The 21,229-nt window shown below is 40.1% G+C and overlaps 1 protein-coding gene across 1 annotated transcript in view; it reads right to left on the minus strand.

The window, feature by feature from the left end:
* LOC128732568 (probable serine/threonine-protein kinase cdc7) overlaps positions 1 to 18,617 on the minus strand; it is a 90,489-nt gene extending 71,872 nt beyond the window's left edge. The window contains exon 1 of the mRNA XM_053825843.1: positions 18,431 to 18,617. Coding sequence (XP_053681818.1) covers positions 18,431 to 18,617 — 187 coding nt within the window. The remainder of the gene's footprint in view (positions 1 to 18,430) is intronic.
* Between the last annotated feature and the right edge of the window lie 2,612 nt (positions 18,618 to 21,229).

Raw genomic sequence — 21,229 nt, forward strand, 5'->3', positions numbered from 1 at the left:
ATGCTGCAAAAATCCACGGAAAGACATTCATTCTCCAAAATAAGAAAAATGTATTGATGATTTCAGCACAGACAAACAGACATAACACTCGTTTTCCATTCTTCGTACCGATTAAACCGTCATTTCAAATTTGGGCTTAGTTGAGAATGTCTCCGTTTTGGTCATAGTGGCACTTTTTAACAAAAGAAGGCGATTTCTCCTTGAAAAATACTTGCTAGTTCGAGGGATACTACTGTTGATTTTTGATATTTGGGAATGTCGTTCATAGATAGCACTAGTGTTCAGGCAAAATGTGTGGTACGATAATTTTTGTTGATCTTTCTTCCAAGTGTTATGTCTGTTTGTCTGTGATTTCAGGATTCTATTGCATCTTTGATGAAAATACATCATGAAGAATAATCATGCTATCACGAATCTTTAGCTTTACAAAAACAACACATGATTTCAAACTTTCGATTTTTTTCGTGTCCCTGTCACTGTGCTAATTTGCTTGGATATGGGAATATTTTTCTGACTCCTTACTCACGGCCACGACGCTTATGTTTTCATTCAATTGCAATTATCTGGGTTTGGCATGCTACATAAACAAGACACACAATTTATCAATTAAGACTAAAATTTGCTTATATATTTATTGATGGACTTTTGCACAATGCCACTGCAGAGAAATAATTGCACAGCGACGCTCGCTGGTTTCTTTCCATAAAGCTGTGGCAAGTAGGATCAAAAAGCGCCAACACTATTTTTTTCAATTTGGTACCAAATTGATGGGAAATATCGTTGTCATCAGTAGCATACAGCCGGGATGACTCGTGCTGTTTAAAGCAGTCCTCTTCATTCAATTCGATCTTGGGCCACTCGTCGCCAATTTCTCAGGCGTTTCAGAAGTCGCAAATCATTTTCGACCTGATTGAAACATCCTGCACGTTAAACCGTTCTGTTTCTGGTGCTCGTGGGGTTGTTGAAAAGAATCGTTCTCGTCGCAGTGTCGTTAGGCATTCTTGTGACGTGTCCGGCCCACTGAAGTGTGCCGAGTTTCGCCAGCTGTACGATGGAAATCTCTCCAAACTGTGCCTGTAGCTTATAAAATGTAGCCTGTAGCTGTAGTTATTCATACGACAACGCCATTCAGTTTTTAGTTTACAAATATCGTCTGCAACAACTTCTGTTCGAACACGGCAAGGGCGTGTATGTCCTCCGTAAGCAACGTCACAACTTCAACTCCATAAAGAACTATCGGTCTAAAAGGATTTTGTACATTGTCAGCTTTGTACGGCGGCGTGCGCAAAGGCGCTGTGTCATTGCCAAGATTTGAAGGGCTATCTTCTCACGAACAAGTGTGAGGTGATCGGAAAATTCAAACAGGACTGCAACAAGCATCTTAATTGAAGTTTAAATTAAATAAAAAAGAAAACTTTTCCGATTAAATTCTACTAGTTATATTTAGTAGCAACAGATATGTATTTCGCCTAAGACTTGCAGGCTACGTCAGTTCTAAAACAGACACTGATGAAGCCTGCAAGTCGTAGGCAAAATACGTATCTGTCGTGAATAAATAGACTTAGAAGAATTTAATTGGAAAAGTCTTCTTTTTTGTTTAATTTCAGGAAGCATCTTAATAGCAATATATTGCCATTATTGAACGAAATCGTTTTCCGGCTTCCCAACGCAGTTGATACGGAGATCGGATGGTTGAAAACAAGTGCCGGTTATTTATCGAGCGAACTACTAAAACACGGTGGTAATGGATACGTAAGTAATGGTTAGAGTACTGCATTGCGTATTGGCCAAGATATCGGAGAAAATAGCGTTCTCCAGAGGCGGCGACGGAATGGATTATGTGCTCATCCATAAAAATGTCCACAACCTGGATTGCTGACACAAACACTTTCACACGGGGATAATCCCGAAACTCTGCAAATCTCGAAGAGTGTTGTAAGTTTTCGTGGCTGCTGTTCAATATCACGTTAGAAGGTATATTCAGAAACGCAGAGATAGACACGAGTAGCACGGTTTTCCAGCAGTTGGTCCAGCTTTATGGCTTAGCCAACGAGATCTTGGTGCACATTTTTGAAACGATACCGAAAACATATGACCGAAGGTTGAGGCCAGTAAAGTTGGGCTTGCCAATAGGTGCGAATACAAATATCAGCCTCCCACTAAGAAATTGAATAAACGGCGACGAAATCAAATTGATAGAGTACGTATGATTGGCCATGTTGCAAATCCAGCGAGAAGCAAACGATGTGCACTCTTACGCGAGCGAATGAGAAAAGCCGAAACCGTACGGCAAACAACCGCTTGTGCTGTGTATGCATACATTTGGCTGCCTACGCAATCGCGAGTGCATAGCTTCGTAGCGTCTCTCTGCACAGCCTGCTCATCATCCTGCAATGAGGTTGGCGCGAGCGGCACACTAGGATGTAGGGATACAGAATTTGCTTTACCTCTTCTTTTTTTCTTCATTTTACGTCCTGCTTTACACAGGCGGATATGAATGCGGGCGCTTGTGAGCGATACGGCATCAACTGCTGAATTGAAATGACCAGCGAGAGTGACGACTGTGTTTGAAAGCTGAATACTCACTCGCAAAAACTAGTCGCAGTGCAAAGGAAAATACTAAAAGGAAGTCTAAACAAAAAAGAACAAGCAAGTGTGTTCATTAGAATGAAAACGTGCGTGTGAGAAAATTAAATCACACGAGTGTGGGCACTCAGATCAACACTAGTGATTGGGCCTACTGGTGAGCACCAATAATTTCACTAGCTGAGCAATACAAACGCATATTATGGCAAGTTTTTGTTACTTTGGACTCCGGAAGAGGCTTTGATCAACTAAAATCCGCCGCAACATTAAATCGCTTATCTGCAAAACACCGATGAGATCTTCCGCTACAGCAGTGCTGCGATGGATTATGCTTGCGACTGACCCATGTGTCCTTGGTGTGCTTGAACGGATAATATCGAGCATGCATCTATGCATGGTAAAGGTTACTGGGAGAGTCACCCATCGTTCATATCACGAAAATTGGTTGATAATATATTTCTATCCATTCGTTAAATTAAGTTTATTTTGGTCTATTCCATTTGATTTTGCCGTAGTGAGCCAAAATAAAGTGCGCGTAACGCATACGCAGCCAAAATACGTCGTTTACTTTACATGACCAATTTGAATCATTATTAAGTTGCTGGCAACTTGGCTGGTAAGGCTGCTCGGAAGGATGGTATCTTGGTTGAACTTCTAAAAGCGGGGAATGAGCGGCTGTACGATGCAATCCACCAGATCAGTGTCAGCATCTGAGAGGAAGTACAAATGCCGAAGGAGTGGTTGGATCATTTGCCTTATTTTCAAAACAGGACCATGACTCGTTTGTAAAAACAATCGAGGCATTACATTGCTAAATTTTGCCTATGAGGCGCTTTCCCCTATCCTGTTCTGTAGACTGAGACCGTTTGCGGAGTCCTTCGTCGACGAGTACCAAGCTGGTTTTACTCCGCGTCAGTTACTAGACAAGCCCCGGGAGTACAACTTGCGGATTCATTATTTGTTTGTGGACTTTAAGGCGGCGTACGATTCTGTCAAACGAAATGAGATGTGGCAGATAATGCTACAACATGGTTGTCAGACGAAACTTATTACGTTGATTCGTGCGATACCGAATGCGTCAAAATCATGCATCAGAATAGCGGTTGAGACCTCAGTCGCTTTCGTGACGTTGGGTGGACTGAAGCAAGGGAATCAATACACTTTTTAACCTGCTACTCAACATTGCCTTGGAACTTTGCTATTATTACGAAAGCTCATACGCTTCTTGGTTTTGTAGATGACATCGATATCATTGGCTGGGAGAGGCTGTTAGAGTCAATAGGGTCGTAACAACTGGCCCTGCAATTGTCCTGTACTCTAACAGCTGACTGCGAAGTCTGTCGTATAAAAACAGAAGGTCAAGTTTCGATAACGAAATGTAGCACCTAGACTTTGCTTTGCTTTTTTTGTCTATATCATCGGAATCAACTATAGAATAGTGAAAAAGGCCTTTTAAACGGGAAGCAGCGAGATTGGTACTTACCATTAACATCTCCAAAATGAAGTACATGATTGCTAGTAGGGAACGTGGGAGTCCAAATAGTGTTGATGCCGAGGTGGAGCTGGACGGGGAACGGGTGTCTCACATCCAATTGCATCGCGGGAGAAACGTTGCAGAAAATTACCTAATTGACCGATCCTTTTCAAACTTTCAGACAATCAAACTTGTGCCCGGGCGGTAAATAACAGTAACCCCGGAAGCTGCCGGAAGTCCGCTATGACGTAAGTCTCATCATCCATGATGCGAGATTTGAAATTTTCCAGTTGCTTGCGCAAAATAAATTCGTGACGTTGCTTTTCAGGAGACGCCATTTTGTCCAATATGCGAAAAATTGACCGCGATAAAAATACAGTGTAAACAATACACTCTAAACTACTTCTACCCAAATTTGCAAGAGAAAATACCCAATGGGTAATTTTCTACAGCATTTCTTCCATGATGCAATTTGATGTAGGACACCCTTTAGTGCAGGAATTTATATACCTTGATACGCTCGTGATATATGACAACGATGTAAGCCGCGAAGTGAAACGGTGAATTGCAACCGCGAATCGGGCTTCCTACGGAGCACGCAGCCAGCTGAAGTACCGTAGTTTGCAAATCCACACAAAACTAGCGCTCTACAAAACATAAATCCTCCCGGTGGCCCTATACGAACATGAATCATGGACGTTAAAGGAAGCTGGTCGATGAGTGCTTCTGGTTTTTGAGCGTAAAATTATGCTACCTATCAAAATTTGGTGGCAAAATGGGTAAATGATATAAATAATTTTACCTGTAAATAGGTCGGATTCAGCTAAAACTTGGCTGAAACAACTCAAAATGTCCTTAAAGTGTACAAACTCAAATTATGGGTAATAAATTTAACCAATTTTGGCTACTTGCTACCGATAATTGAATTATTCTCTGTGACAAATAATGCAGTTTTAAATTCCTACTGCCAATTTTTTAGTTAAAAACTACTCAAAATCTGAGTTTGCACGCTTTAAGGGCATTTTGCGTAGTTTTAACCAAGTTTTAGCTAAATCCAACCAATTTACAAGTAAACTCATAATTTGAGTGTGTGGCGTAGACGCATGAACCACGAGCTGTAGGTATCATGTATACAAGTATATGCTGAGATAGTGAAGGTAGTACAATGTGGCAGGCTGCGGTGGGCTGGGCACGTGGCCAGAATGCCTGACAAAAGAGTAGACAAAATTATTTTTAGCAGAGAACCAGGAAGAGGCCGTAGATTTCGCACCCGATGGATGTGCACTGTCGAGGACTACGCCCGGTCAGATCGTATTCGATGGAATTAGAGAATGGTAGCCCAGGACCGACACTACGGGAGGATCAAAATTCGCTCGGCGCAGGACCGATAACGGACCGTCGCCAATAAAGTAAAGTAAAGTAACTATAAAAAGAGGCGAACCAGCCGCAGGCTGAAAACCTCTCTAATATAGAATAAATAAAAGTAACTATTAAGTTGATATACCTAAGTTGATATACCGTAAGTGTGCTACTGGGGATGAACCCAGTTGAATGGAGACGATTTCTATGTGCAGCTTCCAGAGCCTCCCAGTTAGCCTCGAGATACGACACAGGTCAAGACAGTCGTTGCATGTTCGACTGAAAGAGGCTGTAAATAGGAACGTGGCACGAGCCTAGTGTTTGGTCTGTACTCTAACGGTTGGCTACGAAGATGAAAAAACAAAATCTAAGTTCTGAAAATGGAATGTAGCGTCTGGACCTGGCTTTGCTAAGTACAGCACCTAAGTACTGGGGCCTCTTCTGATTAAGAGAGAGAAATATACGGCTACTTTACTGCTAACTTTCTTATAGTGCTGACAATGCTTATTTGCAGGTGATTACTGACACGAAGAATTTGAATAGAATTTTGGATGTCTATTTACAACACCTATTCAGTTAAAAAGCTAATATACAACAACGTTTAGCATAAAATTCCAATAAGCGGTTGATTTGCTGCTTATGTTAATGCTTATTGGTTACCTGGGTAACCATAACTTATTTGCATAGTCGTTTGGAGTTTTGTTAAAAAAATATATTTAAGGGGTATAGTACTTTTTACACCATATTTTTTGCCTTATTTCAAATATTTTTTCCTCGATAACGCGGAAAGCGAATCGATTCGGGTTTTTTGCATTCTAAACATTGCATTTTATACTAATATTTGCAGTTTTGTTTTCATATGTGAACCCTCTTCCCCTCTCCCCTACGGCTCCTTGAATATGATCATTCGGAAAAAACATGATTAGCGGTACCATGGATTGGCGCTCGAGGGCTTATCCGAAATGAAAACTTCCAAAACGACATGAAAGTGTATTGAATTATCTTGTCTTTGATTCATCCTTTTTTTAACGCACAACAAAATGGCGGACATTCAAACCTTGAATGTATTTTTTTGGTCGAAAAAATGACTAAACTTTAAACGTTTATAAAAAATAAACGAAACCCTGGTTTCGAGAAAAACGGCGTTGAAATTTTTATTCGCAGTGTAATCGTGTAATCCAAACGGTTTCAAACACATATGCTCAAAATGTTAACCTTTCGATATAATCAATAAAAAAATCAATTTTTAAAATTGAAAAGGTACTATGCCCGCTTAAGAACACTGAGTATTGTGTCATTATGTGTGCCATTATGTCAAGCAAAATATCAAATACACCAGCCATTTTGATATTCTCAAGTAGAAATTCAATTTTCACTGCATTCTTATTGTGGTTTTTACGACCAACATTGTTTACCATTATAGTTATAAGTGTGTAATAAAACCAAAATTGTAGCTTGAGTTGATAATACTATTTCATACATTGTTCTACTCATTTCATAGTACATAGATTCGCGCCAATATGGCAATGGGCACGGAACAAAAACAAAAACATATAAGCAGGGGAGTGTAGATTGACTTCGAAATTTAGCATCACTAAGCCCGCATCCTGTGACTCATTTCCAACGCTACCTTCACCGAAATCGCTCCAAACTGTCGCAATAGGTAATAAAATATGTAAATCAGTTGGAAAACGCAGCACACGCTGATCCACTCTATCCTGATCGGTTTCTGTTGCGAGTATAGCTACATAGCTGGAAGACTACATAGGAAGGAGAAGTGATGTTAATAGTATTTAATGTTTTTTAAGAGTGTAGGAGACTGCTTTTCGATGAAAGTAAAAATTTACAAACGCCTAGATGTCACTTTTATTTCTGTTGGCCGTTCAAATAGAAAATGAGATAAAAAATGGAGAACAGACCTAATAAACAAATTATGGATAGTGTATTGAAATGATGAAATAATGTTTGTCTGAAAACAAAGCAAAAATTTTATTTCATTTCCGATGTTTCACATAGTAACCTTAACATCACGTTGACTGTAAACAATAATTCATCACAATGCAATAGAATACTATTTGTCATAAAAGTTTCAGCGATACAACAAAAACACTGCGCAGCAGCATCTTACGTGCTATGCGTAGGCAAGTCTTCACTACATACCATCGCGGTTTGTCACACCGACAGTATTGTAACATTGGAAATTTTGTTGCTGGTTGACTTCATAGGGGTACCTATCCATATACTAACTGAAAGCAATGAGAAAACAAACCAAAACCACCTGTTGAGAAGAGCTTCTCCGCCGGCGTGGTTGTGTCTATCCAAGAACGCAGCACAAGCAGCGAATGGTAAAGAGCAGATAGCAGCACTGTAGGCACTTGTACGGAAAGTGGGTCAAATGACGAATAGCCGCCCTCCCTCCGGAATGAATAATTTTCATTCGTGCTGTACCAAAACCGAAGTACTTTTCCAGCCGGAAAGTGGGACATACCAGTGGCAGAATGATTTCGATTGTTAGAGATGCTCGTGAGAAATACGGCAAAGCAAAATTTGGAAGCGAGAAGTGCTGCTTAGGTAATAGCATAGGTATTTTGGAAGCAGAAATATGGTTAAAATATTTAAAAAAAAAACTTAGACTTCAATTAACCTGAAAACATGGATAATTTATGTACGGTTTGAAAAAAATATAATAAAAGCATGAAAATTGAATGTTCTCTAATGATCTGAATAGCGACAAGCAAGTTAATAAACGCTAACCAGAAGCCATTTCACTTTCCAATCGATCGCCGAAACAGGTTTTGCTTAAATTTCACGAGCCCTCGAAGATCGTAAAATGCTCCTATACGGGACAAAACTAAAAACAACCGCAATCAGCTAGAAGAAACAAGTCCTTTTAATAATTCTGATTTCTCTGTGAACTGCCCGCAGGAAAAAGCGTGGGCCAGCCACGGAACAGACAACCGGTATCAAGAGCGAAAAAACTTTCACCGTTGAGCGCATTTAAGTCTTCAGTATGATTTGCTACGAACTGGATAGAGCGGACAAGCCGAAAAGTGCAGTATAAGAACCCGATCGTAGGGGTCTAACAAAACATGAGCTTTGTGGCAAGTTTACAGCACAATATGATCACCATCTTTGCGGGTAACAGTGTCACTACACCGAAGTAACTACGATTGATTACAAGGGGTGATCCTATGTTTACTGTTTATATGAAAATTTGATAAATAATTCGAATTGTTTTTTTTATCAATTTTTTTTTGATTCTATGTAGAGGGAAAGTTGCTTTATTTTTCGTGCAAGTATCCTGTCTGTTTTCGTATGCCTCTGGCAGTCGGGCAACATTCTCAAAACATGCATACAAAGAGGCAGGCTGCTATTTTTCGAAAGACCAGCGACCAATGCGTTGTTGGCGCGTCGATTAAATCATGTGTCATACTTAGCAAGCAAGCTTCGACGCACACATGCATGCGCTCGCGACTTAAAACCGTTCCGCCAAGGGTCGTAAAAAGCAAAACAAACTTTAATAATATTCCAATACTTTCGGTGAAAGTTTTCGCCTCTTCCGCTATTCCAGTACATGCCTCTCGGTGGCAACCGACCGGTGCAGGTTTGGCATTTGCACGTGGTCGCGCAGGTACCACATACAATCATTCCCTATACCAATTATGGCCAATCATTCGTACAAGGGGGCCCTCTTCTTAACAGGTCTTTTGGTAATGGAAGAAATGTGTGTCACGGCGACCGGTGAAGGTTCACCGCCTGACGGGTGCTCTGGACAGGTAGACGAGCGGAATTTGTTTGCATTCTAATTAACATCGTCATCCGAAACCAGATGACGAATGATGAGAGTGAAATCGAAGGGGCAGCGTGATAACGAAGTTGCATCCGTGATCCTAGGATGTTGATTCTTTCTAGAACTGCACTCAAACTCACAATAATGTATTTGCTACGCAAAACAATAAGTAAAAGAATTGAAATTTGCAGCATATAAAACATATAAAACATAGTTTTTGATAGATACCGAATGTAATCGCACATTAGTTTGCGATGAAATTTCAAACGGCTATCCTATCTATCTATATTTTTCATTGAAACATCTGTCTGGTTATTTCGCAGGAACATTCAACTTTTCCAGCGAAATTTCGAGAAACGAAATAGACCCCGCAGAAAGGTTTGAAAGTAGAAAGAAATTGACCCGGATCTACTGCCACCGCAGCAGCGCGCAACCAGCAGCTTCTACCACCGCAGCAATCTTCGATCTTCCGTGGTTCGCTCGACGGAACTTCGGGTGCTGATTGCCTTTACCCCTTCTACAATGAGTCAGCTCAGGCACTAACCTCTGGCTTATGTATGTGTGCAGTAGTTTTGTATTAGTGATCGAGCAGAGGTATAGTATCAAGTTATCAAACCACAGTCATCAGCAATTGCGAGAAGATTGCTGAGACGGCGTAGGGCTTGCATTCGTATAGCCGTCCAGTATGAAATGGCTTTAGCTACTGATTTCTCCTCGGCAGACTCGCTTTTTGAAATGTATATAAACCTTCTTTCTTCTTTTGTTACCTTACATTTGATCCACCGTCTCGAGTTTACAGCAGTTTGAGGGGAGGTTTCGACTTAAAGAAGCTTTCCTCCCGAAAAAGTCTACCGAGCGGCTCGCTTCTGCGTTTGTCTGTTACCATAAGGGTGGAGAAGCGGTTTTCCCGTCTGTCTCTGTCTGTCCTTTTCGGTCTTCGCGGAGATGGCAAACCTATAACACAAAAAATAACCTCAAGCCTGCAAGTCAGTCGCCACCAAACGGATATGCGAGGCAGCATGTGGCAGGGTGTGTGTATGTGTGTGTGTGTGTGTGCGCGGTAAGCACAAAAGCAACGAGTTGAAAAGAAAATGCAATGAGCTGCCGTGAAAGAAAGCTGATGGAGAAATTTTCTATTTTCTCTTCTGACTTTGGTGTGTGAACAAAATACAGCGGAGGTGTCAAGTAACTTCTGCCAAAAGAATTTGCTGAGTTGACAAAAAGCGATGGTCCTCTAGGACCTGTGGTCTGTGCTTCGTGACCCAGAGCATATCTGATACCTTTAATGATTAGGATAGTAGGAAAAATGCAAAAAAATATGACATCGATCATTCTGCAACTAAATTGGAACTTTAAGGTGTAGATTTGTCTTAATTTTCTATGTTTCATAATTTACTATTACTTTTCGTTTGTTTGGTTAAAACTGAGAATAGCTCAAGTTATAAATTGAAAAAATAATTAAGTTTTAATGAATTTACCTACTTTTAATAAGTTCAGATACTAGTTTCGATTATTATGTGATATGTTATGAAAACAAAAATAAAACGTTTTGTTTTGCGTCGCGGTGCCACCTCTCGGTACGATATGAGATAATAAGCTGGTCTCATAATTCATTTTTTTTCTTGTTTAAAATCCATCACTGCGACCAGTACCTTCATCTATTGCAATAAGCTATCCGGGTGGTTTTTCGCATCTGATTTTCGTATGCAGTGAGCGACATTTTTATGTCTGTATCTGTCTTTAAGGTTCTTCCGTCAACCTCACTTGCTGTACCAATCTCTAGACTATATCAACAGTTGTGTTAATTTACACTGCTTAACTTTCGTTTTGTCAAGTATCAAGGAATCAGTATGAAGAAACAATTTACTGGAACCTGAGAATAAATCCGTGCTCAAACCACTTGACATTGAATATCCTGGTTCTACTAACTCGTGGATTTCAAACAAGTTGTCGCACGTTGGTCACAGATAAATTAGACAAATTATAACAAAATTTTACAGATAAAAACACGCCGCTATGTTACAGGATGTAATAATAGTTTAGGTTCAACGCTAACTACTCAGCTAGATTAGTTTATCTGTCGTCCATTCCCGCTGATTGCGGTTCGACCTTCGTACGGTAGAACCCGACGACGAATTATTATTAACGTCGAACATGGTAAAGAAACGGTAACACTTTCTCGTGCTTGTTGACAAGCAACAAGTGTTCTGCGCTGTCGTGAAAATCTAATCACCGGGCTATAGGTATAGTTTATATCAGCTCACAAAGGGGAATGCCATCGTAAGCGATTTTTGCTTATCAACCGGTCAGTAACATACGTAGACTATAGAAGCGCACACATGACTACACGGTTCATTCTAACCATATAAATAATCGAAAACACCTTTCAGCTGAGAAAACGAGAGCGGAAACCCGTGCGGCGATTGTGTGACGGGAGCTGGGTGGGGCCAGCGGGACTGGTGGCTGAAAGCAGTATTGAATCGGTAAGAAAATATAGAAACTGATAAGGTACCTTACGAGATAAGACAGAAGCTCTAGAGGTATGAGATTCGGTGAATGAACAGTAGAATGTAAGCAAAGTGCACCAATATTTGTTCGTTCTACAGGTACTCACAGCTAAACGGACAGCAGCTGCTGTAAATCTAAATTTTATTTTGAAATTTGACCCAGATTATTGCTAAAATGGATGGCTTTAGAATTTGTAACCTCTGCATTAAGCAGCCATCAAAAAGCGTCAGTACTTGACAGTAAAGCGATTGGCGATAATTAATAAGACATTGTTAGATAAAACCAATTGCATTCAACATGGAAATTTTTCTAGTTTTTCGTTTGACCATTTTTAATCCGAGCACTTTTTGATTTGAAATCCGTTGGTTCAAAATAGTTTAAACGTCATAACCAACGTACATCATTTACTTATGAAGATAATGTAAATAAACGTGACTTATTTGTACTAATCTAATGTGTTAAATCTGTTCCCCATTCCGTTTTTTTAACGATTCCGATAAAAATTCGACCGAAGAACGAAATATGCGCTGCTTGCCACAAGAACAATACCGAAGAGCAGGGTGTCCAGTTCATACAAGTTTCAGCACGGTTAAGGTTGCTAGTTGTTTAAATTAGAAACTAACTCCGTTAGTTTGCATGAGAAATCGTTTAAACATTTATCATTACGATATAACGATATGACGACATGAGAATCAAACTTCAAGGGTTTATGAACCTACGATATAGAAAATAAACAATAAACAATAAACAATATAACGATATGACGACATGAGAATCAAACTTCAAGGGTTTATGAACCTAGTTTGACACCCATATTGGTATGGTTTCGGGCATTTCCCAAAATAGCCTTAGTGGTAGACGTTACTAACAATATTTTCAGAGCTGATTCCACAGAAATGGCCATGTCTCGGCTATTCATCAACATACTTGGCAACATAACGGTACTAGGAGGAACAGTCTGCTACGAGGATGTCGTGCTGGAGCTCGTAGACTAATCGGTCCTCGCCATCAGCGATATCAGCGACAATGATTGCTCGGCACAGATTTCTGCTGATTGCTAGGGTGTCCAGTCCGATTAGCATCAGGCGCCCTTCGTATCTTGGTAGCTGGAGCGGGTAGTTCCATGAAAGGGCGAATCGAATGCATTTGTTTGTATTTCCTCTAAACGATCAATGCCGATGAGATAATGAGGATTGCAGATCGCCGAGCAATATTTCAGCGTCGAACGGACAACCGCGCAATACAAATTCTTCAAGCTATGTTTGTCTATGAAGCGTTGAACCAACATTCAAGAGGACATTCCGTCGAAAAATTCCGAAAAAAATCAGCAACTCTCATTTCAGATTCTATAGAGTTTTTCACTTATTTTGATACTAATTTTGTACTAATTTTAACCCCGGGAAGTGGATGAAAAAGCATCATACACTTCTTAAATTATAGTGCGCCGCGCATCAAACTCAACGCAATGAGACGCCGCTCCTGTAAAATTATGTTTTACAAACTTCATTTATTTATTTATTCTTTAAATCAGAGTTGTCCTAATGATGGTAAAGTTTCTTAAACTAATAATAATCACATAATCAAAAATAATTATAAATATACAAATTTACTGATACGAGAAGCACCTACACAAAAAAGTTACGACGGATTGTTTCATGTGACAGATCAAAGGCAGCGGCAACCCTTTTGAAAACTCGCTGTACCGTGGTCATAGCACGGTTTCGTCCGTAGTTAGTGGGTTGAAATTCGCGAAATAGTATTCGCAGCATTGTGTCATTCCGCAATGCCCTGGAACGTACGTTCAGATCAATCGTTCGCAAAATAGCACGACAATCGATTCTTCCCTGCAACAACATACCAGCAGCAAACAAGACTCTTGCGACGCTACTTCGCATCCGACGTGTCTCTCCAAATGGATCAATCGGCATCGTCTCTCGTAACTGGGCAATCGGAACGAATCTCGCCAAGGTAGATGACGGATCATCAAGCTTAAGAAGGGGTGTTGAATCGACTCAATGCTGGCCATCCCGTTTTGTCAATACAAATGCCAGACAATGAACCCATATTCGAAAGTAGAACGAACGCGTAAGCAGCTTACTCCCTTGAGACAATACACGTTGGCAAAGCCGGCAAAGCGATGCGGAAGACGAATCCTAAAGTTCTGTATGCTTTGTCCACAATGTAAGAAATGTGCCATATAAACGATAGCTAACTGTTTAAAATAACGCCGAGATCCTTCACCTGATCGACACGTTGGATTTCAGTGCCATGGAGCTTGTAGTTCAAAATAATAGGTTGACAAATTCGGGCGAAAGAAATAATGGGGCATTTTTCAGGATTTACGAGCATGCAGTTCCTGTTATAACAATGTATAAAGGAATCAAGCTCTCGTTGAAGACAAATTGCATGAACCTTGCAGCGAATCCTCTAGTAAATCTTCAGACCGTTGGCAGGGATAAACGTGGGCCTTTAAGAACGTTGTCGACATCGTTGAAGTATACCAGGAAGATTAACGGTCCCAAATGACTGCCTTGGGTTATACCATTCAAGGCCGGAAACCAAGTTGGTGAAGAACCCTCCAGGCATTTCGGAGTTATGGACCTCCCCTTCCCTGTTACGACCCCCCCCCCCCTCTCGCAGTGCTGATTCTCTAATATCAAGGAACGTGTGTGCCTATTTGATGGAGGAACGGTAGGGGAAAGTAATGAAAATTTTTTGAGTGGAGGGGAAAGAGCGGGAAGGTGAGGAGGGGGGTTATTGGTAACTACGTTTTAACAAATAGTCGTTGTGATTCCTACCTTTTGTCCAATGCTGGAAGGTTTATGGGTCGAACCCTGTAATCAAAGATTATAACCGGGTTTGAACCCACAACACCTGGCAAGGCATTTGGCTCGATGGTACTCGTGTACCTATGAACCGCAGGGGCTCTGGACCTTTTAGTTATTTAGATCTCCCCCCCCCCCTTTTTAGCCATTCCCCCTTTTAACAACTTCTCAGTGCTGATTCCCTAATGTCAAGGAACATTTGTGCCAAGTTTGATGAAGAATTGTCCAGGCATTTCGGAGTTATGGCCTTCCCCCTATTATGAACCCCCTCCCTCTGTTATGACCTCCTTCCTGTAATGAGCCCCCCTCTTTTGTCAACCCTCTGAGTTCTGACTCCCTTATGCCAAGGAACATGTGTGCCAAGCTTGATGAAGAACCGTCCTGGTGTTTCACGGTTCTAACCCCCTCCCCCCTGTAATGAACCCCACCCCTCCTCTTCTTGTCAACCCTTCAGTGCTGATTTCCTTATGCCAAAGAACATGTATGCCAAGTTTGGTGAAGAACCGTCCAGGCATTTCGGAGTTATGGACCTCCCCCCCCCCTCTCGCAGTGCTGATTCTCCTATATCAAGGAACATGTGTGCCAAATTTGGTGGAGATCGGTCTAGGCGTTCTGGAGTTATGGGGGTACATACAAACATACTCACGCTCACTTTTATATATATAGATTAAGTTAATAAACTGCATCGTTTTTCAGGAACCGAGAAGAGCAAATCAGGTAAAAAAACGCGTAAATAGCGATTTTAATATACCCATCTAGCATTCGCAAATCTGTGTCTGTTTTCATGAATGAAAAATCATGAAAACAAAAAGCTTGAAATTTCATGAAATCATTACCATGATCCATGATTTCATGACTATACCGACAAATATCATGAACTACAACAAGTATTTCATGAATATTGTTCATAATCGTTTCAAGCGTTATCACGAACTGTCAAATCGGGTCTTTGACGTCACAGCAGCCAGTGTTAGTAAGCTAAAAGCAAGTGACGTTTCGGTTCTTTTAAATGAAGATCTGCAGTTTTTGTCTTGGTTTCCATCGCTGATAAACGAAAAAAGCGAAAATTTAGCTGTGTGTTAAAAGTGCTTTATAGTGATGAATAGTGAAATAGAAACATCTGCTTCTATGGAAGGAAGAATCCCCTACGATAAAAGTTGATGAGATTATGACGGAAATCCGATGTTCTGAATATGGAAATTAAACCATCGGTCCGTTTTAATGGCGGCAGTTCCGGTGAGGTGATAATGACGACCGCTTTACCCGACCCCGCAAGTGTTGTGATGAAAGAAGAACCTGCGCGTCAGACATCATCGATGCAGTCGGAGGAGGCAGAAACGGAAATCCCTCCATTGGCGTTTGCAGCAGCAGCAACAGGGAATATCGTAAGAAACCAGCAATAGCGTATGCACCACGGATAAATTCGGTCCAAATATCGCCCGACGGTTTAGGAATGCTCAGAGATCAACCTGTGCAGTAGATAGTATTCTAACTCCCACCGAGTATAGGAATAACTAGGTTTGATCCGGCTCCGAACACTTCTCAAGCAACTCCTAATCCATTGACCGATCGGTCGATCCAGGCAGCTCTGGCAATGTGCCATAATTTGTGACACTCGTGGCATTTGACTTGGTTCTGTGGCCACAACATAAGAAATAAATCGGATGCCATATGTAGCATGCTACATATTGCCATAAAGTTGTCCAATCTAAGCCCAATCCGCCACCCAATTGTCCAACGTTTTTTAAACTTTGTATCTCGGAAATTTATCAACGGAGAACTGGTGTTTCGCGATATCCGCTTATCGCAGTCGGATCAATACAAAATCACTACCAAAATAAGTGGCAAAATCTGTAGAATCAAAACCAGATAGTAAAAACTGCGATCATATCTTTTTAGCAATCGATTTTTGTTAAAAGTTCATGTAAATAAACCAGCCAGATTTGTCATTTGACAGCTAAATGACGTCATTGTGATTTCAATATTCTAATCCAAAAGCGCATGATATCATGAGTAAAATTCTGCTTACCAGGAATTTAATTCATGGTTCTAAGTTGAAAGATTCATGATTTCGCGCGCAAGGTAATAACGCTCAGGTTGCGTTACGATAAAGAAAAGTATGAAATCATGAATATTATTCATGGTGTAGAATCATAACATGAATATATACTAGATTCTTGAATTCATGAGTCATATTTCGCATTATGGAGATTAAATTTGTACCCGTGCGGTAACACTACTATTTCTTTGTAGTAACAGACTAGTGCAGCCTTATAGCTACAAAAAACTATTGCTGACCTTCGTGACCCTTCTTTATCAACAGACTTCGCAGCCGGCTGTTGGAGTACAGGACAATTACGGGGCTAGTGCAACGATCCTTCTGACTCTATCTAACAGCTTCACCCAACCGAGATACGATTAATATACATTTAGACTGTAAATACAGAAAGCAACACCTCAATTAGAAATGTTACAACAAACAGTCAGCTCTCTATGTGCTTTATACAAGACTTTTACCAAGTTGTCTTTTATGTGCCGATGGAAATCCATGTTGGAGTACCATATTTGGAAAACAAACTTAACAAATACATGACTGCGTTCCGCAAGTACCCATTATGCGTTCCATACTATTCAGTATATATTCACATTAAATTTCTATCATTCCATTTCTTGCTTTATGATTTAGTAGAGATAAATTTTGCCTGCTCTCGAGGAACGCTATTGACCAAGCTTAGCATTGCCCATCAATGACTAGGATCAAAAACTTACTTGATCAGTAGTGGACTACGAAGTTCCAAAAGAAAAGTGTGCCAACAATTCGTTTATTAAACCGATTCTTTGTACACATTTAAATTTTGAATTATCAAAGTTTTCAAAGCATTTTTTTAATTCAAGCTCAAACTGAATTTTTTAAGCCTTAAGGTTGATTAACTAGCACGACGTAAATCTAACAAGTAGTCATATGTTCTAGTTACAATTTGAACTTACCATTAAAGACTCATGACAGTAGGTTGGCTCCAATTTCTCTACTTAACAACTTTATAATAATTTAAAAGGTAATTTATAATATGATTCATATCAGTATGACGCCATTACAATATCTCATAATGTTTGTGTCCTTCCGATGTTGGGAAAGAGAAGGGGGAGGGTAAAAAAACAATGAGATTTTTTTAAAAAAGAAAAAAAATTAACCGTTTTTTTACCGTTTTTTGGTCGGTTGGTTTGGTTGAATTTCACACTTTTTTTTCAAATTCTTTAGGCTAAAGTACCCACAGACAACTAATTTTATACAAACAATTTTAACCCATGTCCGACAATTTTTTTGTGCCACCCAAGCCATTTCAAAGAGCGAGAAGTTGTGACAAAAACTTAAAAAATAATTTGCAGTGGTCTAATTAGCAATTGCATCATATATTGCGTGTGTTTGGATCCTTATCGTGAGTTTTGTAGTATACAAAAAATATTCGCACATAGTTAATTTCCGTTAGTTGCATATAAACAATATATATTTTGAGTGGATAGACATCATCTGCTGAGCACATTGTAAACTTGCATACATAGTAAAATTCCATGAAATTCTCTCGGTGTAGAATTTAGTAACCAATAATTTTAAAGGTTATACTCTTCAGAATTGTGATTTATCGATCAAACACTCTGTATGTTATATAGTTTCCCTTGTAATATATTAGTTAAAAAGGTTAACCTAGCTGTACGGTAGTCACGCCATCATGGATGGAACTAAAAATATTGTTTTGAACAAAATTGAAATATTCTGCAAAATTCGTAAAGTATATGTAATGTAGATTAAATTATTGAATGCGTTATTATTTAAAGAAAAAAGCAGAAAATCCATGCTCGTGAATAGGTGAACATTAGAATGATACTTACAGCAATATCTGATCGACTGGCAATTGTTGGTCGGTGTGGCTGGCGTTGAGTTTCCCATCGTGTTGCTGGGCCCGTTATTGGTAACGATCATTCCAGGGCCGTTGGTACTAGTGGCAAGACTGTTTCCGATGTTGTTCCCAATACTATTCACCATAGTATTTCCACTAGTGTTCATTGTCTGGGACATTGCGATTGCAATCGACAGGGTTTTGTTTTGCAAATCAGGATTGTAATATAAAATTTACTACTACTTTTCCCCGCTACAGAGTCGAAAAGTTTCTGCAACTTGTCTATTAGTTCACACACATCTACACATAATAGGTAAAGAACACGCGCGACAGTGTCCTAATTTTTCTCGATCTTATTTCTTCTCCACTGCGCCACTCTGCGCTTGAATTTACGGTTTCTCTTCGTCTATTTTCTTCTTTCACTGTAGTTCACTTCACTATTACCGACCGAGCTTTTGCTCCACAGGCTTCAGATGTGGTTAATGAAGACGACGATCAAGAGGAAGATCGCTCCGTCCGAGCAAAACGCACGAACTCACAGGGGAAGAAGTGACACAGAAAACAAGAATTCGTTTATAACTGTTTTAGATCTGTTAGGCCTCTGGAGACTGGTCTCTTTTCCTGCTGGCCTACCTTGGCTACTTGGTCGCAGATTCTAGTAGCGGATAATATCAGCAACGTGCACTAGTTTTTTTTTCTATGCATTAACGGCCCACCAAATCAACGGCAGCTATCACAAATTTGGACAAAGCCATTTTCGCAGTAGTAGTAGGCATTTTAATCTCACTTCTTACTTCTCATATAAGTGGTATATTTTATAAAAATCCTTCACTTAGTTTATTTTTTTCCTGGCTGTTTTACTTGAAATAAACAAATCCTTCACATTTGTACTATCCGTTATCCTTATGTGCCACGATCTGAGTCACAGACCTGCGTAGAACAAAACACAATATTATTAGAATCAATCCTACACGATGGTCACCGTTGACATCAGTGCACCCTGTAACCCCAAAAAAATCGAAACGCACGCTCCCACACGCGACTTTACCGAAGAACGCGCCGTACCGAAGTGGCAGACGCAACACACGAACTGGAGGACGGAGAAAGACTTTCTTTCCTCGCCAGGGGTACGATCTAATCTGATTGGTGATTCTGCTTTCAGACTGCCAACATGTCTTCTACAGAACTGGAAAAAGCTGAAACACCAACTGGGAACTCACTTCGGGCCGCGGGTACAAGAAAGAGTGTACCAAAACACAAGAAGGAAAACCCACCGAACCGCACCGTCGACCGTAATCGCAACTGAATGGGGAACGATCTATCTATTCGCTCTTTCTCTTGGCACGCAACTCTCAGTCCGACTATACCCACACAAACACGTCGCTAGAAAGCTCAAACACCCCACATCGTTAGTCGAATTCCTCCCAAAAGAAAAGTTACACAGCCCGCACGTACGCACTGTGAGATCTTAGCACGCATGCTCGTCGCGCGCTGTCCGCATGGGGGTTTCATCGATGGATTATTGCTTTCGAGCGGGGAACGTTCCACAAGCACGGGCTGAAGAATGGAGCTACTTTTGAGGTTAAGCGTCTTACGCAGAGCGAAACGAACCGTATCTTGGGCGAGATGTGTGAACTAGTCGTGTGCTTTCATGGGAACAGAAGAAAGTACGCACGGAGGAGTGCTAGTCGTAGAAAGTTCCTTCGCAACATACGGTTAGTTTCACGGTGGGTGCGCTTGGTGGTTTTTACTGACGTTTAGAAGTTAACAGTAAATACCCGCTATGGTTAACAATAGGTACAAGAACTGTAGGCGACAGGGATCTTTGTACTAACGTAAAAGAGGCAAGAAATACAGCACCGTAATTTTCGGAATATAGAATTCAAAATATGGATTAAATGTCAGCTGGTTATATTTGGATTTAATAACACGTGTCGTTGATTCTTCTCGGTGAAAAAAAAACTCTGAACCTCTGTATCTTACGATTGCCACTTACGTGGCATCAAAATGATACCAAAATGAAAATTGAATTAAAAATTATTCAAGGATGACACCAAATGAAACAATAAATAAAACAATAACGGAACAAACATAAATATGCGCTATGAAAATTTGGCAGGGCAGTCTTCAGAGATCTGAGGTTCGTTGTTTTTCCGACGTTTCGACACTTTGTTGGTGTCTTTTTCAACGAGTACTATGGTAAAATACATTTTTAATGTTACTTTTGAGCTGCTTACATTCTTTGCTAGCGTATCTTTAAGTCTTTTGTTCTATTTTAGGGAGTATAGGTACCTATTACGGTCATGGAGGATAGTAGTTGGTACATAAGCTGGATTCGGAGGGAACTGTTTGTTTTATCAGTGAACTGAATTTTTTAAACATTACACAGTTTCTCTTACTTTGAATGTTTAAAGACTTTCTGTACTGTTCTGTTTTTCTGTACAGCGAATACTAAGCGCTTCTTTTTTGAATTGCTTTTTTGAATTTACAAAATCGTTTCTATTGGCTGAAGTATTTCATTTTAGTTTCAGTCGAAACGTCGGGAACACATCAAACCTCATTCTTGATAAATTTCTCTGAAGACTGCCCTGCCAAATATTAATAGTTACAATTGAATCCAGTCGATAAAAAACACAACAAAAATAAATTTAAAAAGATCGGATTTTATTTTGGTTGAAAACTAAATGTTTCAAATTATAATAAGTGCGCCATTTTAGTTCACGGCTTATTGAAAAAGTTTTATAAAAATAGTAATTTCATGACAAAAAGACACAGAAACGGTACTAGAATG

The sequence above is a fragment of the Sabethes cyaneus genome, chromosome 1 (genome assembly GCF_943734655.1).
Source record: "Sabethes cyaneus chromosome 1, idSabCyanKW18_F2, whole genome shotgun sequence".
NCBI classification, from domain to species: Eukaryota; Metazoa; Arthropoda; class Insecta; order Diptera; family Culicidae; genus Sabethes; species Sabethes cyaneus.